Raw genomic sequence first — 24,583 nt, 5'->3', positions numbered from 1 at the left:
TCGGGAGCGGGCGTTCCTTCTTGATTGACAGTCTTCCGACGGTCGCATCCATCGCGTCACTCGTAGCCGAAAGAAGCCGAACGTCGGTGCGGCTCTATACTGCGCCTGCGCACCGACGTTCGGCTTCTTTCGTAAAATCGTGACGCGATGGATGCGACCGTCGGAAGCCTCTCGGAAGACTGTCAATCAAGAAGGAACGCCCAGTCCCGCAGCCCATACCCGGAAGCGGCGGAGAAGATGCATCTCGTAAACGGTAAGTACAGGTCATATTTTAAAACAACTAGCCGATTCCCCTAGACAAAACGAGCATGAAGCTAAGGGGAAAATGTGTTCTCTATGGGTGAACCTCCGCTTTAAGTAATCTCCGGGCCTAAAATGTGTTAACCAGCGAAATGGTTATAGACAGCTAACGTTTATATTGGTGTCTAATTATCTGAGAGATGATAGAAAAGGCTGCACTAGTTCCACACTCTTGGCTCTGCTGAGTGGCATCAGATAGGCAGTATAAGATAGGAGATCAGTAACTACTGTTAAAGCAATTCCTAGAATCCACTGGAGGAACCTTAGGGTGCCACGACCCATGGTTTGGAGAGGCTGGTGTATTTGCATAGAGTCAATAATTAACATGTTTTAGGGGTAATGAATTGAAAGTTACAACCAGTCAAAAGAAAGACTGCCTCTCTTGAGCCAGACTAAATTAAACACATGTATGTTTGACATTAGTGTGAAGTTAGGGCCATATACTATACAATCTTATTGTGCAATCTCTGTACAATATCCTTTAAACTTACCAAAACTATGTAATATGAGGACGAACCTAAACAATTCATTTAATTTATATCAAAACAGGTAAACCTTTGCATACATAATGATCGAAAATCTAAAGGAGTTTGTATGATCATCTTAACCTACAGGCATTTACTGTCCTTGATTTCATACATTTTTTTATAATTCATTTATTATTCAAAGTCATTCAAAGCACTTTATTTTTCTCTGTCTTGCAGGTCTTATAACAATGGTTGTTCTTCGAACATGAAGGTTCTAGTTTACATGAACTGTGACTGTGTCTGATCACTTCATCATGAGGGCCGCATTCAGCTGTCATGTCGGCAGAGCTCGCCCTACATGCAGGAATAGCAGTGGTTTTAAGATAAAATGGCAGAAGTACAATATATTTTAACTCTGTATTACTGTAATTGAATGACATAAGCATTTTATCAGTGACTTTGTAAGAGACAGCCAAGAATCTTTGTTTTATGAAGTCTACGAGAGAAATCTGAAAAAAACACATTTTATATGTATGCCTGTACAATAATTTTATTGTAAAATGGACGGTCATTTTTTACATTTTGTTTGTGTTTAATTTTTCAATAATAATAAAATTAACAAAAATTTAAATCTAGCTGTTCATTTATATCATAATCTGAACATTTATAAAAGGTGCCTCTACATGTTGCAAGTATGTTGTCCAGGGGTGCCAAATTAGAAGTCTGTAAACCCTAACAATGCTCTTTGGTCTGTTTTTTTAAACCACTAAAAGCATTTTGTTGTATTTGCTTGATAAGTGCAAAAAAACAAACAAAAAAAAACAGTTGAACTTTGTCAGAAAGACCACATCAGGAGCCCCCGGCTTATTTCAATTTAACAAAATGGCCTTCCTCCCATAAAGTAATAATATATTAATCAATGTTCTAAGAGCCCTGGGCGACACTACCCCGTCTACCAGACCCATCAGGCATACTCTCATAGTCATATCTAAAATGATTAACAGTAAGTCTGAAATACATTGAGGTCACCTCAGACCAAAACTGCTTAATCTGGGGGCATCCCCAGAAAATATGATCTGCGTTGGCAGGTGAAAAGGAGCATCTCCAGCACTCAGCTGAGACTGAATAAAAAATCTTGGCCCAATCTGGCTGGAGTAACATAGCTCCTATGCAAGAACTTAAAGTGGAGGTTCACCCTATAAAAAATGTCTAACACTGGATCCAGCCCAGTTCTGCATATAAAATGACACTGACTTTTTTTTTTTCTTCTCGTAGAGATCGTTTAGCCTTAGAATTCACCGCGGCTTCTGGGTAGGGAATCCCGCGGGAGTGGGCGTTCCTATTGACATGCCAATTGATTGACATGCTAAACGACGGCGCACACAGCGCGTCACGACTTCCCGAAGGAAGCTCGGGTCGGCTCTATTCGGCGCCGGTGCGCAGTGTCATTTTATATGCAGAACTGGGCTGGATCTAGTGTTAGAAATTTTTTATAGGGTGAACCTCCACTTTAAGTTGCATTAGTAAAAATAAATGAAATTTTGCCCTATATTCAAATTTTTTTAGTTTCACCTGTATATAATAACGGGTGTGTACTTTATCTAAATAATACATGTTGTGAATACATTATGGCCATGTCCATTCCAAAGCTGTGAACTTTAGCATCTGCTTGCACTGTATGGAATCCAGCCTCAGGCCAGCCCTGTATTTAGTAGTGACAAAGGTGCAGAGACAATCAAGCAATTAATGGGTAGAAGTGTCACAGTCATTTCATCCATCATAATGGTAATATCCATAGTCATCATTCCTGCTTACATGTCAAATGTGCTTTAGAGATGATGAATAGACTACACCGTGAGTTTATCAGCTCTACAACTGCCTAGTTACACAGAACGAATCTGCATTGCTGACCCATAACAGCCAGAGGGGGAAATGATCTGTATTCAGGGAAAAGCTGTAGCATTCTGGACACCAGCAGTGAATACTGTAGTACAGGTACAATGACTACAGGATTCCTACAGACTACAATCACATTATGGTTTTATAACTGAGGGAAAAAAAGCTGGAGTTTAAGGATTAATGAGAGCTAACATCATTACATGATGTTAGTGACTGTTAGTGACTGTTTATCTGTACTCGGAATTACTATATTATTATTGTGGTCTGGTACATAAAGTGATGTATCAACGTTCCTATTAATAAAATAAAATAAAAAGACACATTACGCTCATTGTAAAAAAAATACACATTACCCATGGAATTTACAGGTACATCTCCATGTACACAATGACATTTCAATAAAATCATAACACGTTTTATTGATAACAAAAAGTCTCACAATTATATAAAAACAAAATTTGTGAATGTGGGGGCTTTTTATGGTTTTACTTTATTGGGCTATACTATTAGCAGTTTTCTTTCTTTTTTCTATATACAGTATATTCATATGGATCCGCAGGTGTGTACCTGTAATCTCTGGGCACATCTGACACTTGCTCCTTCTTGTTGCCTTTCCCTCTCTGTGTGTGTTTCATAATCCTCCCACAACTCCCAGGGCAGATTGTCTTGGTGCTGGTCCTCCTGGAGATTTTTTTTTTTTTAACTAATTCAGCCCCGAAAGAATTTACCCCCTTCCTGACCAGAGCACTTTTTGCGATTCGGTACTGCGTCGCTTTAACTTACAGATGGGCGGTCGTGCAACGCTGCACCCAAACAAAGTTGACGTCCTTTTTTCCCCACAAATAGAGCTTTCTTTTGGTGGTATTTGATCACATCTGCGATTTCAATTTTTTGCGCTATAAATAAAAGAAGAGTGACAATTTTGAAAAAAATACTATATTTTTTACTTTTTGCAATAATAAATATATCCCAAAAATATATAAAATTATTATTTTTTTCTCAGTTTAGGCCGATATGTATTCTTCTACATATTTTTGGTAAAACAATCGCAATAATCGTATATTGATTGGTTTGCGCAAAAGTTATAGCGTCTACAAAATAGGGGGTAGTTTTATGGCATTTTTATTATTCTTTTTTTTTTACTAGTAATGGCGGTGATCTGATTTTTATCGTGACTGTGACATTATGACGGACACATCGGACACTTTTCTGGAACCATTGTCATTTATACAGCGATCAGTGCTATAAAAATGCACTGATTACTGTGTAAATGACACTGGCAGGGAAGGAGTTAACCACTAGGGGGCGATGAAGGGGTTAAGTGTGTCCTAGGGATGTGTTCTAACTGTGGGGGGAAGCTACCAGTGACACAAAAGTGATCACTGCTCCAGATGACAGGGAGCAGTAGATCACTGTCCTGTCACTAGGCAGAAGAGAGGAAATGCAGAAGAGAGTTCCCAGGACCCGCGAGCACACTCCCGAGGCACGCTGGGCGGCAAATTTAAAGGGACATACAGGTATGCCCATTTGCCTGCCTGTGCTATTCTGCTGACGTATATACTCATGCAGCGGTTGGGAAGCAGTTAATTGAGCTGATCTGCAAGTGATATATATTTACACTTTGACCAATATGGGTCTGGATAATTTAAATATCTAAATATATTATTGTCGCTTTATTATCCAAACAATTTTTTTGGTAGACCCTCTGTCAACAACACCTACTCATGATGGAGTGAAAAAAATTAACAAAATGTGTGGAAAATTTTAAAGTGAGAAATGTGAAGTGCTGATCCATCCAGTGGGACAGTTTGAGAACATCTCTCTGACCAGCCTAGTGGAAATAATACTTAAAGTGTCTGTAAACCCTTGCCTATGCCCAGTGAAGTGACTAGCTTTGGTTGATACACAGACATAAAACAAATCCTCCTACATAGGTTGTACCTGTTTCTCTGCAGTTTTCACTTCTCTACAACCATTTAAAGTGCTGAGTTTAAAAGGCTTGTCTGAGCGTTCAGAAAAAGGGGGTGGAGATCTGAAGTTACACTCTGCAGAGCTCAATAAGGAGAGATAAATGCTGATTGGGGGGAAAGGACACTCCCCCTTCACACAGCACACCACAGGAACAGAGCTGAGGCTATCAGTCAGCTGGAGCACCATCCTCTGCAACATGGTTTTCTCTTGGTGTCGGGAAAACTTGTCAGAAGTGATTCATAGTCAAAGCAGAGGAACAAAGCAGCAGACAATCGGTGAAAACGAAAAAGACTGCACACTTTTCTAAGCTTAGTAAATGATGTAAAGCTTCACTTTGGAAAGAATACCCAATCACTTGCACATGATTGGATTGTGGAAGTTAGCAGAGCTTCTGTTCATTTACTAAGCTCTGGAGCACCTGCACTTTGTAAAGTGTACAGTCTATTTTCCTTTAGTAAATCAACCCCTTAGTATCCCTAATTGAGACAATTTAACACCATAGGGGGCTATGCTTTGTTTATATTTCATATCTGAGGTTTACAACCACTTTAAAGGGGTTGTAAAGGTACAAATTGTTTTCCTAAATAGCTTCCTTTACCTTAGTGCAGTCCTCCTTCACTTACCTCATCCTTCCATTTTGCTTTTAAATGTCCTTATTTCTTCTGAGAAATCCTCACTTCCTGTTCTTCTGTCTGTAACTCCACACAGTAATGCGAGGCTTTCTCCCTGGTGTGGAGTGTCGTGCTCGCCCCCCTCCCTTGGACTACAGTAGAGTCAGGACGCTCTCTACATTGCAGATAGAGAAAGGAGCTGTGTGTTAGTGGGCGTCCTGACTCTCCTGCATTTGTTCCCTTCATTTAGAATATGTATCCTGCCTAGTTCTCTCTGTATTGAGCCTCTCTTCCCCCTCCAGCATCCCCCCTTGAGTGCTCTTATCTACCTTTGTCATTGTGAGCTCAGACTAGTAATCTATGCATAGAGAGATAATGGTTGAAACCGTTGACGACCAAGTAATTGTTTTTCATTTTTTTAATGGACAGTTGTTGAAAAAAAATCCCGCGACAATAGCTGCAAAATGTCTACAAGTCGCCCTAAAACATATTTTCACCATCCAAAACTAATTTCTCAGCTCTTTGAAGAGCACACCTGCCATAAGATTAATACAGCACCTGAAAATGCTAAAAAGAAAAGTGAAAACTATAATATCCCACAAATACAGCACTCAAACATCAAGTGAAACAATGTTGCTAAACATATAGAACAAAATTGCAAAATAACATGCTACAAAATAAACATGTTGTCACTTGTGCTTCACCAGAAATGTTCATAGATACATAAATAACACCAAGAGTCCCATCTACACTATTTGTTCGATTCAAACACTCAAAAAAAAAAAAAAACTGGAATTTCAATAAAATCTAAAAGAAGGTATAGTTGAATATAATTTGAAGAAACACCTGATGAATCTTCAGATAATAATGACTTCACTCCATTCACCCATTGTTTGTAATCTCACTCACCAGAAATATTTGCCTATCTTACTGAGCTCTGGTTTACACTGCACACCACATGTGATTCGAACAGGAATTGCACCACATTCCTATGAAAATCACATGCGCTTCTGTGTGGTGCGATTTGAGCCATGTGATTCGAACAGGAATCACACCGCATCTGCATGAAAAAGGTACGGGCAGCTTTTTTTTGTTCGCACTGTAACCAGATTGCATGGATGTTTACACCCATGTGATCCAGTTCAGGGAAACACACTGTGGCCCGGATTCAGATAGAGATACGACGGCGTATCTCCTGATACGCCGTCGTATCTCTGAGTTGCGTCCGTCGTATCTATGCGCCTGATTCATATAATCAGGTTCCGCATAGATCTCCCTAAGATCCGACAGGTGTAAGTGACTTACACCGTCAGATCTTAGGCTGCAATTCCAGGCCAGCCGCTAGGTGGCGTTTCGTTTTTTGTATGCGAGGAATATGCAAATGAGGAGTTCCGCCGATTCAGAAACGAACGCCCGCCCGGCGCTTTTTTTTTTACGTTGTTTGCGTGCGGCTTTTTCCGGCGCATAGTTACCCCTGCTATATGCGGCGTATCCTATGTTAAGTATGGCCATCGTTCCCGGGTCGAATTTTGAATTTTTTACGTCGTTTGCATAAGTCGGTTGCGAATACGGATGGACGTAATTTACGTTCAAGTCGAAAACAATGACGTCCTAGCGACGTCATTTGGAGCAATGCACGCTGGGAAATTTAGCCGGCGGCGCATGCGCAGTTCGATCGGCGCGGGGACGCGCCTGATTTAAATAGTAAACTCCCCCTAGCCGCGGAATTTGAATTCCGCCGGGGGATTTACGATCCGCCGGTGCAACTTTAGAGGCAAGTGCTTTCTGAATACAGCACTTGCTTCAAAAACTTGCGCCGGCGGATCGTAAATCAGACAGATTACGCGGATCTAAAGATCCGCTAATCTATCTGAATCTAGCCCTGTGTGTTTTGTGACCTGCTTTTGGGGTGTTGTTAACTAAATTGGCATCCACAGTAGATCACATGAGAACAAGGAAAAGGGGCGCCTCTGAGTATGTATCATAAAAGTAATTTTATAAAAAAGCAATATACACTCACATTCAAGGAGAAGTTGCATTCAGATGCGTTTGCTGGGCTGAAGAGATAAAGTGGCACTGCAAGTCTCAGCAGATCCTGTAGGCAGGCACTGCATCAGATCCAGTGGAGTGGGGTGGCTGGGTGCAGCGTGATCTCCTTCAGTTATCCAGTCTTTGATACTTCTCTGTCAGATGGATAGCAGGGATAGTCCATCAAACGAGGAGAAGGGTTCCAAACATGTAATGAGGGTGAGGGGGTAGATGCCAGTCCAGTCAGCTGTCCGTGCTGTGGTTTCGCTAGGAAAGCTCGCTCCGTTCCGCCTGAGATGGAGAGAACGCGGCTGTGTGTCGGGACCAAAACGAGGCCTGGACAGCAAAACACAGCATGGCGCCTGCCAATGACGTCACAAATATGTGACGCATTTCAAAGCTTGCAGGCCATGGTAGGAGAATATCCACACTTCTTTATCAAGCATCCCACTTCATCTCTTCAGCCCAGCAAATGGAACTGAATGCAACTTCTCCTTCTTGAATGTGAGTGGATATTGCTGTTTAATAAAAAATACTTTCATGATACATACTCAGAGGCGCCCCTTTTCTTTGTTCTCTTTCTAGCCTACTGGAACCCGCTTCCGGTTTTGGTGGTGGCCGCCCTGACTGACCCATTGACACTTGTTACGTGTATATATACACATCTTTATCTCCACCCTTGGACTATTGGGTACTACTCTTCTGAGGTATATGTGCATTGCGCCTATTTACTTGTATAGTAGATCACATGAACACAATGTGATTGCTATGTGGTGTGGGAAACGTACAGAAATCACTGAATTTCCCACACCCCATCAGTGAGAACCAGAGCTAAAGATTAGGCTGACAGGGCTTGTACTGCAACTCCTTCTGATTACATCAATCCACCAACACAGCCTCTAAAACTGCAATAATCTTCCACAGTTGTTTTTCTTCCACAGATCCATATGAATGCATGGATTGAATCATAGAAAGAAACTCACATTGTGTACAGTCACCACATTCTTCATTAAACACTAATAAATTATACTCACATTATAAAGTAAAATTACAGCTCAAATTCCAAAATGCTTCCAGAGACACTTTAAAAGGGCTCAGACCAGTAATTTACAAAAGCAGAGACATACCATCAGCCATCACATGCTCTATTTCTACCCGGCTCACAAAGCTCAGCAAGACTTGCACCGAACTCCTGCCAACATGACCCACAGCAAATATGCTCCACCCCTACATACATATGCCAAATAGGCTTCACCCCTACATGTTTTTGTCCCGCCTGGCGCTTGTTAAGGGGATCATTGCCTGTTAATGCCCGGCTTTATTGCAAATAAAAGTTCTATAAAAGTCCACACCCGGCCTGGGCACCCACACACCCTGTCACAGCTCGCCTCTCCAGGCTCTCCCTGCCCTGACGAGGTGCCGCCTGAGCCCCCCCACTGTCACCACTTCACTTGCATGGAGAGTGGGGGTGCCGGCCTGACACCCCCCCCCAGTGGGTTGCACCTGAGCAGTCCTCCCCCCCCCCCTGGTTCCCCACTGCATTGAACACACTCACTCACTGTGTTCATTCATAACTGAAGTTTGTGAATGTCCAGGAAGCTGCTTAGCATAGAGCACTTCCCATGCATTCACTGTTCCGTGCAGCTCATCCTCCGGAGAAAAGCATGTGTGTTTGAGTTTTGGGGTGCACACCCTAATGCAATACGCTGGACACACCTATGTTTATCTCTATACTTGTGACTGCTCATTTGATACAGAAAGCATTGAAGCCAAAGCATCAACAGACATGTGAACATAGAGGAATCCTTATAAGCTGCTACATCCGCTGTTGCAAACGCATCCCTTTCTCTGACATGTGCAGTCGAATGCCTCGTACACATAATCCAATTATCGTACGACGTATCGTTCGCATTATGTTGCATAAAACTAATATCGAATACAACAGTGCAAAATGTGCTCTGTGACAAGTACGATTTTTGTTGTACGATTCTGGAAAAACCTTCCGGTGTGCGTAGCTACGTATCTGAAATGATATCAAATACGTGTGGCCCCTGTGTCCGTCTGGTTTATTTTCGTGTTTCCAATCATGCGTGGTGTTCGTCTATCGATTTTTAGCAGACGCTTGTCGTAGGATGGGCTGTCGTCTGAGCAAAGTTTTCGTGTTTGTCCCTTCAGACAACTGCTCTAGCAACAGGTCTAAGCCTGACAATGACAGAACACCTTGGTAAGAGAGGAATGATTGCTATGGAAAAATTGGTCATTAGCACCAGGGCCGATCCTAGGCAGGGTGCACAGGGTGCATTGCACCCAGGCGCCTGCAGAGGTGGGGGCGCCGAACATCTAACAGACTCTCTAACAGAAACCCTCTCTGTGTCCATCACAGAGGCTCTTCTCCAGGGCCCAATAAAGTACTCTGTTTCTCTTCCTGTATTTTGTTTATTGTTAAGAGATCATGTGATCCCAGGGTAATGAAGACTTTGTGGGGGAGCATCTCTGTGGTTGAGTCATTGCTAAAGAAACGTTTGTAAAAGGGAGGAGTTAGTAAAGTGACGAAGCCCATGTGGGGGCGCCCGAAATATTTCTGCACCCAGGCGCCTGTGACCCTAGGATCGGCCCTGATTAGCACACAGTATGTAGTGACAGCTATGCATTGGTTTCCAGGTAGATTTCAGAGCCTTTTTACTTTATTCCTTTGTAACAAATTATCAACTCTGAACAATCATAGGAAATCTACCTCTATCGAGCCAGCCCTGAATGGGTGCTCACAGCTTGATCAGCGTGAGAATTTCAAAACACTAGGCGCCTGGCAATCATGTATATTAGCCCTTTTACTGGCCATACAAACAGTAATTTGAAAATTCATCCTCGATTTTGATGTTAAATCAAAAAGATGGCCCAAATCAAAAAATTGTATATATATATTTTTAGTCTTTTAACTACTTGCCGACCGCCCACCGCCGTTATACGTCATTACTTTAGAGATGAATATCTCGGTAACGGTAGCAGCTGCTGCCACAATCGAGATATTCATCTCTTCTGTGGGCGGCCGTGTTAACGATAATGGCGGTCTCCGCGGCGAATCCGCCGCGAGATCGCCGTTATCGGTGGCGGGAGAGGGGCCCCCCCCCCTCCCGCCGCTGTTCCGCGCCCTCCGCCGCTTACCGGAGCCGTCGGTAGCGGCGGAGGAGATCGCGACCATCCGGCAGCTGAGCGGGGACGAGACTGAAGGAAAAATCTCCTTCGCCCGTCCCCATAGCTCCGCTGGGCGGAAGTGACGTCAAAACGTCAGTCCCGCCCAGCGTCTTAAAGAAACATTTTTTTTTTTGTCATTTGAAAAAATGACATTTCCAAATTTTTTTTTTTTTTTTTGCATTTAAGCCTAAATATGAGATCTGAGGTCTTTTTGACCCCAGATCCCATATTTAAGAGGACCTGTCATGCTTTTTTCTATTACAAGGGATGTTTACATTCCTTGTAATAGGAATAAAAGTGCTAATTTTTTTTTTATTTTTTTTTTCAGTGTTAAAAATTGTAAAATAAATAAAAATAAATGCGAAAAGCAAAAAAAATTTTTTTTAAAGTGCCCCGTCCCGACGAGCTCGCGCGTAGAAGCGAACGTATACGCGAGTAGCGCCGACATATGAAAACGGTATTCAAACCACACAAGTGAGGTATCGCCGCGATCGTTAGAGCGAGAGCATTAATTTTAGCCCTAGGCCTACTCTGTAACTCAAAAAATGCAACCTGTAGAATTTTTTAAACGTCGCCTATCAAGATTTTTAAGGGTAAAAGTTTGACGCCATGCCACGAGCGGGCGAAATTTTTAAGCGTGACATGTTGGGTATCATTTTACTCGGCGTAACATTATCTTTCACAATATATAAAAAAATTGGGCCAAATTTATTGTTGTCTTATTTTTTCATTTAAAAAAGTGAATTTTTTCCAAAAAAAGTGCGCTTGTAAGACCGCTGCGCAAATACGGTGTGACAAAAAGTATTGCAATGACTTCCATTTTATTCTCTAGGGTGTTAGAAAAAAAAAATATATAATGTTTGGGGGTTTTAAGTAATTTTCTAGCAAAAAAAAATGGTTTTGTCTCGTAAACACCGACTCTGAAAAACAGGCCCGGGGCTAAAGTGGTTAAGTTGTTCCTGTATCTAAATAAATAAAATAATCCATGAAGACCAGTGTTGTCTTCCTTTCAGCCCAAAGGTCTTCTTCCTTCTTCTTATCTGGTGTTCCCGGGTGTACAGTGCCTTAAAACTGTATTTTCAAACCCCTTGAAATTTTCCACATTTTGTCATGCTACAGCCAAAAACGTAATAAACCGTGATAAGCGGAGATCATGATGATCACGGCTGATCACTGCTTATCACAGAGCATTGCCGGTTTAATAAACTGTGATAAGGAGCAGAGAACACATTCTTCACTTCACATCACTTCACATCACATCACATGGATGTTTTGTCACAAACGGCCAGTTTAATAAACCGTGATCTGAAGATTTCACAGCTCTTCCACTGAAATATCTCCCTTCCAGGATCACCAGCTCAGAGGTGGAGAATCTGGGAGAGAAGCTGGTGTGATAAGAGGAAGAAGGCTTATTTCTTCCTAATTTCAACACCAGTGGGTTAAAAATGAATATTAACAACAATATACGTGTGTGTATATATGTGTGTATATATGTGTATATATATATATATATATATATATATATACACATACAGTATCTATATAACACGTGTGTGTATATATATATACACACACACACACACACACACACACACACACATATATATACCGTATTTATCGGCGTATACGCGCACTTTTTTCCCCTCAAAATCAGGGCAAAATTGTGTGTGCGCGATATACGCCGATACTTGCTTCCCGCACTGTGTTTGAACTTTGCCGCCGATCCCTGCTTCCTGCGCTGTGTTTGAACGCTGCCGCAGACATATACCGAGCGCAGTATACTCGGGTACAGTCGGCCAGGCTCGGCTCCCTTCTAGGTTATGCGAGAGGAGCCGAGCGTGCCCGAGTGTACTGCGCTCGGTATATGTCGGCGGCGTTCAAACACAGTGCGGGAAGCAGGGATCGGCTCAGAGACAGCGCAGGAGCAGCGGGGAGGACACCACGAAGGTCGCAGAAGGACGCCAGACCAGACAAGGCCGCCGATGGACGCCAGGCAAGACACCAAAACTGTAAGTAATAAAAAAATAAATAAAATTCAGGAATTTCATGTCCAGAGTAGGGGTGCGCGCTATACGCGGGTGCGCACAATAGGCTGATAAATACAGTATATATATATATATATATATATATATGTGTGTGTATATATATATATATATATATACATATACACACACACACATACATATACATACAGTATTTATATATATATATATATATGTAATTTTATATATATATATATATATATATATATATATATGTTATCACATGTCTGAAAACATTAATTACATGTTCTTTTAAACGTTAGTTTCACTGTTTGAATTCGGCTGCACCATAATCTCACAATATCTCACGAGATTACAGGCAGTCCACCCACTTTTACACAGATCTCGGCTGTTTTCAGAGAACAAACTTCACCTCTGTTCACCATCTGAGAACTGAAGTTCTCAGTTTATTAAACCGGCTGCAGAGGAGATAATTCTCCTCATGAGAACTGCCGTGAACTGAACGGAGAAAAAACGTCACAGTTTATTAAACGGACACCTTTATGTGATAGACCAACACAAAGTGGCTCATAATTGTGAAGTGGGATATGTATTCAGCCCCTCTGAGTCAATACTTAGTAGAACAACCTTTCGCTAAAATGACAGCTGCAAGTCTTTTGGGGTATGTCTCTACCAGCTTTATGAGCATCTAAGAGTTACATTTCTTCTGTCAGATTGGATGCAGAGCATCTGTGAACAGCAATTTTCAAGTCTTGCCACATATTCTCAATTGGATTTAGGTCTGGACTTTGACTGGGCCATTCTAACACATACACATGCTTTGATTTAAACCATTCCATTGTAGCTCTGGCTGTATGTTTAGGGTCGTTGTCCTGCTGGAAGGTCCTGCTCTCAAGTCTTTTGCAGACTTTAATGCCGCGTACACACAATCATTTTTCGGCATGAAAAAAAACAACGTTTTTCGGCATGTAGAAAAAAAAAAGTTTTTCCAACTTCATCATTAAAACGACGTTGCCCACACACCATTGTATTTTAAAAATGCTCTAGCAAAGCGTGGTGACGTACAACACATACAACGGCACTATAAAGGGGAAGTTCAATGCGGATGACGCCACCCTTGGGGCTGCTTTAGCTGATTCCGTGTTAGTAAAAGACGATTCGCGATTTTCTGTCTGTTACAGCGTGATGAATGTGCTTACTCCATTATGAACGGGCGCTCCCGTCTCATAACTTGCTTTTGAGCATGTGCGGGTTTTTAATGTTGTTTTAGCCCACACATGATCATTTTTTACAACCCGAAAAACGACATTGTTTAAAACGTCGTTAAAAAATGCAGCATGCTCGGGAAAAAAACGTGTAGTTTTTCAGAAGACGAAAAATTATGTGAAGCCCACACACGATCATTTTAAATTACATTTTTTTAAAACAACGTTTTTTTCATGCCGAAAAATGATCGTGTGTACACGATCGTGTGTACACATTAAGGCTCCATTCACACTAATGCTTTTTTTGATGCATTTTGCAGAAATGCAGGGACATTTTTTTAACATGGTTTCCTATGGAACATGTTCACATTAATGCTTTTTTATGCCTCTGCGTTTTTGGAAAGGGTCAGGGACTTTTTTTCTTGCAAAAAGCAGCGTTTTGTATGTAATAGAATTCAATGGACTCGCATCCATATATACCTTTTTATAGCTGGTTGTTAAAGGAAATGTAAAAAAATTCAAATTGCTGGCTAAAAAAAAAAAAACGCAAATCGCGGTAAAAACGCATGTCAAAAAACGCAGCAAACACCGCAAAAACTCTCAAAGACCCCTTTCACACTGAGGAGTTTTTCAGGCGGTACAGCGCTAAAAATAGTGCTGCTATACCCTAAAAAACTCCTGCACTGCATACTCAATGTGAAAGCCCGAGGGAGGGCTTTCACACTGAGGCGATGCGCTGGCGGGAGAGAAAAAAATCTCCTGCCAGCAGCATCTTTGGAGCGGTGAGAGGAGCGGCGTGTATACCGCTCCTTCCCATTTAAAACAATGGGAAACCGCGGCAAAAGAACCCCCCTGTGCATGTGCAGACACACCATACTTCTCTTCTGGGTCCCATATACTGGCGGACCTGCTGCTTTTTGTGCATGCTTGTGGGAGGGGGGGGGGGGGGATTACAGAATTTTGGCTTGAGGCTCTGCCAAGTCCTAAAGACCCCTGACATGTCTGCAGATATAATACCTTATACTGTACATCATCCTCACTTGAGCGAGGATGCAGGAAGTAAAAACTATTAATATTAAAAAAGGTGTTTTTTGTTTAAAAAACTTTTTTTCCAATTGTGTTAGAGGCTGGGGGACGGAAATAATTTTCACAGGTGAAGTTCTACTATAAAGAATCATATTTGAATATGGTGGAACATGTGTTCTCTTACTATGAGACTGCTTGATGGGGTTCTTTTTTTTAATCAGTTTCTCTTTTGATAATATTAGTGATCCAAAGCTGGTTGAGTAGCTGAAATTACTGAAAATTGGTAGTATATTGCTAACACAAAGATGGACACACACATAATGATTTTTAATTTCCTCCACTCTCAACTTCAAAAACCAAAGAGATAAAAAACCTACCACTAGCAGTTTTGGTAACACTGAGAAATTATCTAAAACCTTGATCCATTCATCATCTGTACAAATAAAAGTTGTTGAAATTGCATGAATATTGGCATATGTATGGCCAGCATTACATTAGAGCAGACACCCACAATTGTTCTTAGGGAAGGGGGAGGCAGCTGACCTTTCTTGGCTGGCTGCTATTGTTCTCACTTGATGAGATGTTGCTGAGGCTGTCTGCGCTGCGCACACATATGCAAGCTTGGCTGATTACAGTTCATTTCTATGCGCATCTTTAAAAAACTGTTTGGTGGTCAGACTATGTTCTCTTACATCTGTTGCCAGCTTTAGACAAACTGCAGATGTAAAATAACAAGTACAAGCATTCCCCTTTGTACGGCTCCTTTCACTGCAAACTTTTGTGTTACATCCACGATTCCTAAATGCCCTTTAGGACCCACTCAGTTGTATTGAGCTGGCCATAGACAAATAGAAGTTTTAATTACAACTCTTAGGAAAATTATTACGAAATTCTAAGAACATTCATTTGTAGTTCGAAAGATTTTGCTTGCTCTTAACATTTGATTTTGGAATGAATGGACTTTACCAAACAAAAAACACATATAGGTAGATTCAGTAAGACTTAGGCCGACTTATCAGTAGATAAGCCGGCCTAACTCAGAATCTACGCCGACGTATGTTTAAGCGTATGCTCAAACAGAGATACGCTTAAACAATTTTTCGGATGGCCGCTAGGTGGCGCTTCCATTGCGGCGTAGATTATGTAAATGAGTTTGTACGCCGATTCACGAACGTACGCCCGGCCGCCGCAGTCGATTTACGCCGTTTCCGTAAGGCCTTAGGAGGCCTAAAGTTATTCCACCTATTAGGTGGAATAACAATGTTAAAGTATGGCCGCCGTTCCCGCCGCAAGATTCAAAATTTTAACGTCGTTTGCGTAAGTCGTCCGCGAATCGGGATTTACGTCGTTTACGTCCTCGCCGAAATCAATAGGCACGTGCGGCGTACGTAACCGCAATGCACACTAGGAAATGTAGTCGCCCGGCGCATGCGCAGTGACAAAAAAATATTACAATGGGCACCACGCAGTGCTTTACCCACAGGAGTGGTAGCATTGTGTTAAAAATGAAGCATGTCGTTGATGAGGCAATGGTCTGTAACAGCACCTTGACAACACATGAGCATTTATGGCATGTTAGTGAAGCATTTATAAAGTGTTAACTGGGAACTGGGGCAGAGGCAGTGGAGGTTCCTGTATCCCAGAATGCACTGGGAAATAATAGAGAATTAGGACAGAGCAGCTCCAGCCACTTCATTTTTGTACAGAGCAGCCATGTGATAACACCATTTGCTTCTGTGTGTAGGCAAAATCATCAACCAGCCCACAATACTGAAAGTACCAGGCTAGAGCAAACGCATTGAGCATTATTGTCAGTGGCAAAGCTTTTTGTGTCAGCAAAGTTGAGCTATAGTGTTAAAGTGATCAAAGTATAGAAATCCATCTAGTTGAGAATCTACAAAATTTCTGCTGTCACACCACAACCTAACCACGCCTCAAAAGAAATAATTTCCTCTACATCACTTGCCACTGGATGAAACACTTTCATGTGCATTTATACTGTAGGCATTATAAGGAGCATTGCTTCCTTCTTCATAATCAACACACATGTGAACGAGGCCTAAGAGTGGCAATCTCACTGCCACTCTGAGAACTCATTTAGACGTCCAAAGAAATCTAAGGGCCCATTACTGCACCTAATATGTTAAAATGCGTTAATGATGCACTTTTTTGATGTATTGCTAGATGCTCTGTTTTTTTTTTTATTGTATGGACATTTGTATTATCTTTGTGGCTAGTAACACTTTCTAAATGCATCTCAAGCACACTGTAAAACACTATAGGGCATGTTCGATGAGTTTGCAGTGCATTTGCAGCGTGTTTATACCGACATCAATGGAAGTATTTGGGAAGCCTGGCAAACGAAACGTCTGTGAAAATTTTGATGCTACGCGATGCAACACTAAAACCTTGTACACACAATCGGATATCAGATGGAATCTAATCCGATGGATTTTTTCGTCGGATATCCGATGAAGCTGACTTTCATCAGTCTTGCCTACACACCATCAGTCAAAAATCCGACCGTGCCAAAACGCAGTGACGTAAAACACTACGAAGTGCTGAGAAAAATGAAGTTCAATGCTTCCGAGCATGCGTCGACTTGATTCTGAGCATGCATGGATTTTTGACCGAAAGACTTCCACACAGACGATCGTTTTTTTCTATCGTTTTTTTATCCATAGGAAAAATGTAAAACATGTTCTATTTTTTTTCACCGATGGAAAACAAACCGATGGGGCCCACACATGATCGCTTTGTCCGATGAAAACAATCCATCGGTCTGTTTTCATCAGACAAACCGATCGTGTGTACAGGGCTTAACACAACCATGTGAGCAACACGGAGCGCTGCAATGCGCACTGTTTTCACAAATCTTTGTGGAGCTTCAAAAACGATAATGAAACGCCTGCTTTTGAAGATAGTGTAAACTTAGCCTTAGGGTACATTCTTACCGCATGCGGGACTGCATTGAGCAGCTATTCTAGTGCATCCCCACTGCATGACAAAGCAAAACGCAGAGGGCTAGATTCAGGTAGCTGCGCAACTTACAGGAGCAAGTGCAGTATTCATAAAGCACTTGCTCCGTAAGTTGCGGTGGCGTAGCGTAAATGGGGCCGGCGTAAGCCCGCGTAATTCAAATGTGGAAGGGGGGGCGTGTTTTATGCTAATATGTGAGGACCTGACGTAATTGACGTGTTTTACGAACGGCGCATGCGCCGTCCGTGTACATATCCCAGTGTGCATTGCTTCAAATGACGTCACAAGGACGTCATTGGTTTCGACGTGAACGTAAATTACGTCCAGCCCTATTCGCGAACGACTTACGCAAACGATGCAAAAAATTCAAATTTCGAAGCAAGAAAGACGTCCATAAAACGCCGTTAGGCCGAAAAAGCCTTTTGCAAACCACGTAAAAAACTACCGCCGGGCGCACGTATGTTTGTGAATCGGCGTAACTAGGTAATTTGCATACTCTACGCCGAAAACTACGGAAGCGCCACCTAGCGGCCAGCGTGAGAATGCATCCTAAGATACGACGGGGTAAGAGACTTATGCCAGTCGTATCTTAGGCTAATGTCGGCGTATCTTGCTTTCTGAATACAGAAAGAAGATACGCCGGCGCAGCTTTGAATTTACGCAGCGTATCTATGGATACGCTGGCGTAAATCGTTGCTGAATCTAGCCCCTTGTCTCCTTATCTGCCTAGTTCATACCACTGTGGGCGGTGTTGCATGTAGTACTGTTTTCAGCACAGTGCAGTATGAAGCAATCCACTGCCTTGCTCCACATGGTGACCAATTTAAATGTATGAACTGTCTTTATGAGATTATATTAAAGATTGTTTAAAAAAAACTGCGAACAGTGAGATTCCCTGAGATCGGCACATCAGGCTAGGTTGCACCACACACCAGCCGCTTACAAACCTACCCTAAAGAGAGCATTTTTCCTACTAAAAAAAGGAGCATGTTTTTTCCATTGCCCCTGATGAATTGATTAAATGAATAGATTGAATAACAAGGGTTCCCCAAGACTTGAAAATTATTTTAGGGGTTCCTCTGGGGTACCAAACTAAAGTGTACATGTTAACCTAGTGACCATCATCACAAAAGGTAAAAGAAAATCTTGAAATCTGAGTTGTTACCAGAACAAGCCACTAGTTTTGCGTTCCCCTCACCTTGAAGGAATTTCTTTTCACTTCCTGTTTGGCTATGGGACAGAAAGTAAAGGGACATTTTTAAAATGGGATGTAGATGGGGAAAATAAATAAATAAATAAAACTGTCAGGGGTAAGAACTGCCCCTTACTCTATCCAAAATGAAAAAATGACTTTAGTTTAACACATTTCTATTTTTTTTTTTTATTATAATCTACAACGTGTATGTTTTAATGCTCAATATATTGTAAGGATCCATTTCTACTACTTTGTCATAAAAACCCAAGCATTCTCTGTCTATTGCATGTTGTCCAATTCTAGGTCTTACCCTTCATGTTTAGGGCTCATTCGTTGTCTCTAAAAATGTAAACGTGAGCAGAGAATCGGGACCTAGAAACAGAGATGACATAAAAAGCAAAGTGAATCATGGGAACCAACAAAAAATGATGTACCATTTGTTGCTAGAATAAAATAAAATCTGAAAGAGAAGTTTGCATGAATGTTGAATACTTACCTGCCTGTCAGGTAATGAGTGCAGTCTTTAGACTCTTGCAGAGCTATAAATGCTGCTGCTATCTGTTACTTCCAGCTGTGGAGGATAGCAGATAGCATGTCCCCTATGGGGGGACAACCAGCTGTTATGCCAGTACTGTGTCCTGTGGTGATGTAGCAGTCAGTGGGTTAAACCACAGAGTGCAGTGGGGACGGGGGGGGGGGGGGGGGGGGGGGGGACACTACCCAACACAGTTGCAAGTGTCCGATAGCAATGGTGCCTATAGCTCTTTAGGCTGGGTTCACACTAGCGCGAATTGGATGTGGGTTTCCCTGCATCAAATTTGCACAGCAGGAGATCGTGACCAGCTTCTCTATGGAACCAGTTCACATATCTCCGCAGCGGCTCCAGTGCGTTTATTATATGCTGTTTTGATCATTTTAACCACTACCCGACGGCCGTACGACTTTATACGGCCGCAGGGTGGTTCTAAATCTCTAACTGGCCGTGTTTTTACGGCCTGCGCGCGCAGTCGCTGAGATGCCGATGCGAGTGCCTGGCGACCGTGATGTCCGCCAGGCACTCGGGATCGGCGGCTACAGGGACAAGACTTGGAGCTCTGTGTGTAAACACAGAGATCCACGTCCTGTCAGGGGAGAGAGGAGACCGATCTGTGTCCCTTGTACATAGGGACACAGCATCGGTCACCTCCCCCAGTCAGTCCCCCCTCCACACACAGTTAGAACACAATTCAGGGTACACATTTAACCCCTTCCTCACCCCCTAGTGTTAACCCCTTCAATGCCAGTCACATTTATACAGTAATTAGTGCATATTTATAGCACTGATCGCTGTATAAATGTGAATGGCGCCAAAAATGTGTCAAAAGTGTCTGATGTGTCCGCCATAATGTCGCAGTCACAAAAAAAATGCTGATCGCCGCCATTAGTAGTAAAAAAATAATAAAAAATAATAATTCTGTCCCCTATTTTGTAAGCGCAATAACTTTTGCGCAAACCAGACGCTTCTTGCGATTTTTTTTTTTTTTATTTACCAAAAATATGTAGAAGAATACGTATGGCCTAGACTGAGAAAAAAAATGTTTTTAAAAAAAAAATTGGGCTATTTATTATAGCAACAAGTAAAAAATATTGTTTTTTTTTCTAAATTGTCGCTCTATTTTTGTTTATAGCGCAACAAATAAAAACTGCAGAGGCGATCAAATACCACCAAAAGAAAGCTCTATTTGTGGGGAGAAAAGGACGTCAATTTTGTTTGGGAGCCACGTCGCACGACTGCGCAATTGTCAGTTAAAGTGACGCAGTGCCACAAGCTGAAATTTCACCTGGTCAGGAAGGGGTATATGTGCCCAGTAAGGAAGTGGTTAAGCATTGCTTTTGAACCTATTTATGTGATTTTTTGTAATTTGTTCAAATTCAATAAACAAATTTGACAAGAAAAAGGGGAAAAGTGTATTGTTTTTTTATTTTTTTATTTCTATACACAAATGTTTTGCCTTTTATTTTATTTTTTTAAACTGAATGGATCGCTTAAAAAAATAAATAAAAGGAATGCTAACTGTCACATTTACTTGTGCCCTCAACTGTCAAACCATCCAATGGCTGGCGTCATAACTGATCACATGTGCAGCACCGTGACAGTTGAAGATCAAACAGAGGCCAAGATGGCAGCTTCCTTGGCTGAAAATGATAGGAGGGTTTAGTTCCTCTTTGATCGGACCTGGCTGCGGGTATCTGCGATATTCTTGTAGCGCCATGGATGATTTAGAACATGTGAACGAGGCCTATAGGCTTGTTCACACCACACCTGTTGGGTTGCATTCGTCAACGCAGTCCCTACACATGGACATGGTATAATGCCTTGTTTTATATTGTCACGGTTCACACTAATGCGCTGCGTTGGTGCTGACTGTAAGGCTGTGTCGGGATCGTGTTCTAAATTGCACTTTTCTGTCACTCTCAGAACCACACTGTCCTTTACAAGACATGTAACAATTTCATTATTTCCTAATGGCACCCCCTCACATATGCCAATGTGTGAGCTTTTGTGGCAACCCCATGCTGTTTGGTACACTGCGATTTTGAAAAAGCGTCAGGGACTTTTTTTTTTTTTGCGTATTTCTTGCACTAAAGGGCACTGAAATTGACAGGGTGCCCTTATAGGCAATGCGCGGAAATGTGCATTTGATTCGGCGCAGCTGTATGGTGTGAACCCAGCCTTAAACCTGAACTTCAGTCATTTTGTTATCTAGTTTGCCAGGAAGGGAGGGGATGAGTCATAAGAGGGCCAATGAGAGCCGGAGGTGTGCCTCTGTAAATCCAGGAAGTGAACAGGCAGCAGCTTCAGTTGCCCACAGTTAAAATGGATGCAGCCAGACTCAGTGGAGGGAGATTTCTGCAGCATATTTGGCAAGTACAGAATCACAGTATATATAAAATATGCAAAGTGGTTGGAGGGAAGCTTCAGGCTGCATTCACACCTAGGCGTATTGTCGCCTGTAGCGCGACACTATTGCAGCCTGCAATGCGCTGGAGGGGTGGTTTTACATTGTCGGCTATGGAGATGGTTCACATCTCCACGCCGAACGCCGAAACGCCTGAAGCTCAAAACAAGTCCCGGACCTTTTTTTCAGGCGGCTTTTGGTGTTCGGCCATAGCCGACAATGTTGATCACCCCTCCTGTGTATGTTACCGCGGCGTATTTTACCGCGTTTTGTAGCGGCAAATCGCGGGACAAAACGCTGCAATTTGTCAAGGCAAATCGCAGTAAAATATGCCGCGTTCAGGTGTGAATGCAGCCTCAGAATGGCAACTGCAGTTCCTCTTTAAGGCCCCTTTCACACTGTGGCGTTTTTCGAGCGAAGCCTCATCTGCAATCCCAATGTGCTGGTAAAGCACCGCTAAGACCCTAACGTTTTAGGGCGTTTTTGCAGTGCCTCAGTGTGAAAGGGTAAGGGGTTTTTATAGCGCTTTCAATTCATTTCAATGGAGAGGGGCGTTTTTGGAGCGTTTTTTTTAGCGCCCAAAAGCTGCTCCAAAGATGCTGCTTGCAGTGAAAGGGTCCATTGAGAGCGTTTTATGAGCGTTTTAATAGCCCTATTTTTAGCGCTAAAACACTGTAAAAACGCTTCAGTGTGAAAGGGGTCTAACTGCTTGCCGACCAACTGCCGCCATTATATGGCGGCAGGTCGGCTATCCTGCGCAAACCGCCGTAGGTGTACATCGGTGTCTGCACAGGAGATAGTGGGGTGCGTGCCAGCGGGTCCGGAGCACTCGATGTCCGCCGGTGACAGACTCAGAACAGGGAACTGCCTATGTAAACAAGGCAATTTCCCATTCTGCCAGATGACATGTCAGAGATCTTCTGTTCCCAGTGATCAGTAACAGCGATCTCTGTCATGCACCTGGTAGCCCACACCCCCCTACAGTTAGAACACACCCAGGGAACACACTTAAAGGGGTTGTAAAGGTACAATTTTTTTTCCAAAATGGCTTCCTTTACCTTAGTGCAGTCGTCCTTCACTTACCTCATCCTTCCATTTTGCTTTTAAATGTCCTTATTTCTTCTGAGAAATCCTCACTTCCTGTTCTTCTGTCTGTAACTCCACACAGTAATGCAAGGCTTTCTCCCTGGTGTGGAGTGTCGTGCTCGCCCCCTCCCCTGGACTACAGGAGAGTCAGGACGCCCACTAACAAACAGCTTCTTTCTCTATCTGCAACATAGAAAGTGTTGAGTCCTGACTTTCCTGTAGTCCAAGGGAGGGGGCGAGCACGACACTCCACATCAGGGAGAAAGCCTCGCATTACTGTGTGGAGTTACAGACAGAAGAAGGTGTTCAAATACCACCAAAAGAAAACTCTGTGGGGGGAAAAAAGGACATCAATTTTGTTTGGATACAACGTCACACGAGTGACGCAGTGCTGTATCGCAAAAAATGGTCTGGTCATTAAAGGGTTTTTTTATTTTCTAAATGAGTTCCTTTGAGCTAGTGCATTGTTGGTTCACTTACCTTTTCCTTCCATTTCCCTTCTAAATGTTTTTTTTCTTTGTCTGAATTTCTCACTTCCTGTTTCTCCTCAATAAGCTTGCCCCATCATCCGAGCCATTCTGGCTGGGGGTTGGTCAGCCAGAACAGCTCACGGAGGAGGAACAGGAAGTGAGAAAAAAGAGAAAAAAATTAAAAAACATTTAGAAGGGAAATCGAAGGAAAAGGTAAGTGAACCAACAATACACATGCCTAAAGAGAACCTATTTATAAAATAGAAAACAAACCTTTACAACCCCTTTAAGAGGACAAATCCTTCTAGGGCTGAAGTGGTTAAAGAAAGTGGCAGGCAGCATTTTATTTGTATTAGACCTCTTTCACATTGAGGCGTGGAGCCGCGGTGACGATATAGCCGCGCTATTTGTAGCGCCGCTATACCGTCGTATTTACCGCGATATTCGGGCGCTAGCGGTGAGGTTTTAACCCCCGCTAGCGGTGCGGGCGGTATTACCGCGCTTTCCCATTGATTTCAATGGGAAGGCGCGGTATAGGAGCGGTGAACACACCGCTCCTATACCGCAGTAAAAATGCGGCTAGCAGGACTTTTGGAGCGCTCCTGCTAGCGCACCGCTTCAGTGTGAAAGCCTTCGGGCTTTCACATTGAACACTACAGGGCATGATTTTTCATGCGGTATAGCAGCGATATATTTAGCGCTGTACCGCATGAAAAACGCCTCAATGTAAAAGGGGCCTTAGGTAAAAATAACTACATGAGTATAAAAAGAAATAACATACGCACTGCCCATAGCCTACACACCACAGTGCACGTCAATGGATACGCACTGTGGTGTAAACCTACCCTGATAGTGCTTGGTTGCTGCACATTGTAATTGATAGCATTAAAGTAAATATCAAAAATAATTGGTTGCTTAGGGTTACTGTACCTATCACTACTGTAAACCTAAACCTGATTGGTTGCTTAGAGTTACAGCACTTATCGATTGAAATCAAAGTAAACTGGACTGTGATTGGTTGTTCTGGGTTACTGTAGCTTACCAATCATTACACTGTGCACAAAGCCCGCCAATCTCTTGTTGCAGAAAAGTGGTGAGATAAATTCATGCGCTCGGGTCTAGTTATGTATATGAGCGTCTAGCGTTCCCGTAGTTCCTCTGCCATCATTGTGTAGAGTGTGTATTGTGCAGAGTATACAGACTCCCGCTCCG

General features: G+C 42.5%; 1 protein-coding gene and 1 long non-coding RNA gene across 2 annotated transcripts in view; one reads left to right on the top strand and one right to left on the bottom strand.

Moving 5' to 3' along the window:
* MOSPD1 (motile sperm domain containing 1) overlaps nucleotides 1-1,398 on the top strand; it is a 62,080-nt gene extending 60,682 nt beyond the window's left edge. The window contains exon 6 of the mRNA XM_040323735.1: nucleotides 1,005-1,398. Within this exon, the coding sequence (XP_040179669.1) occupies nucleotides 1,005-1,036 (32 nt within the window). The 3' untranslated portion in view covers nucleotides 1,037-1,398. The remainder of the gene's footprint in view (nucleotides 1-1,004) is intronic.
* Nucleotides 1,399-3,524: 2,126 nt separating this feature from the next.
* On the bottom strand, nucleotides 3,525-24,526 carry LOC120913633. Its single transcript, XR_005743546.1, has 3 exons — nucleotides 24,414-24,526; nucleotides 19,187-19,248; nucleotides 3,525-3,562 (listed from the first exon to the last, which is right to left on the bottom strand). It is a non-coding gene; the product is annotated as an uncharacterized LOC120913633 (long non-coding RNA).
* Nucleotides 24,527-24,583: the final 57 nt, after the last annotated feature.

The sequence above is a fragment of the Rana temporaria genome, chromosome 9, assembly GCF_905171775.1.
Source record: "Rana temporaria chromosome 9, aRanTem1.1, whole genome shotgun sequence".
In the NCBI taxonomy this organism is placed as follows: Eukaryota; Metazoa; Chordata; class Amphibia; order Anura; family Ranidae; genus Rana; species Rana temporaria.
Note: the sequence above shows the minus strand (reverse complement) of the source record. Positions and strands in the feature narration are given on the sequence as shown.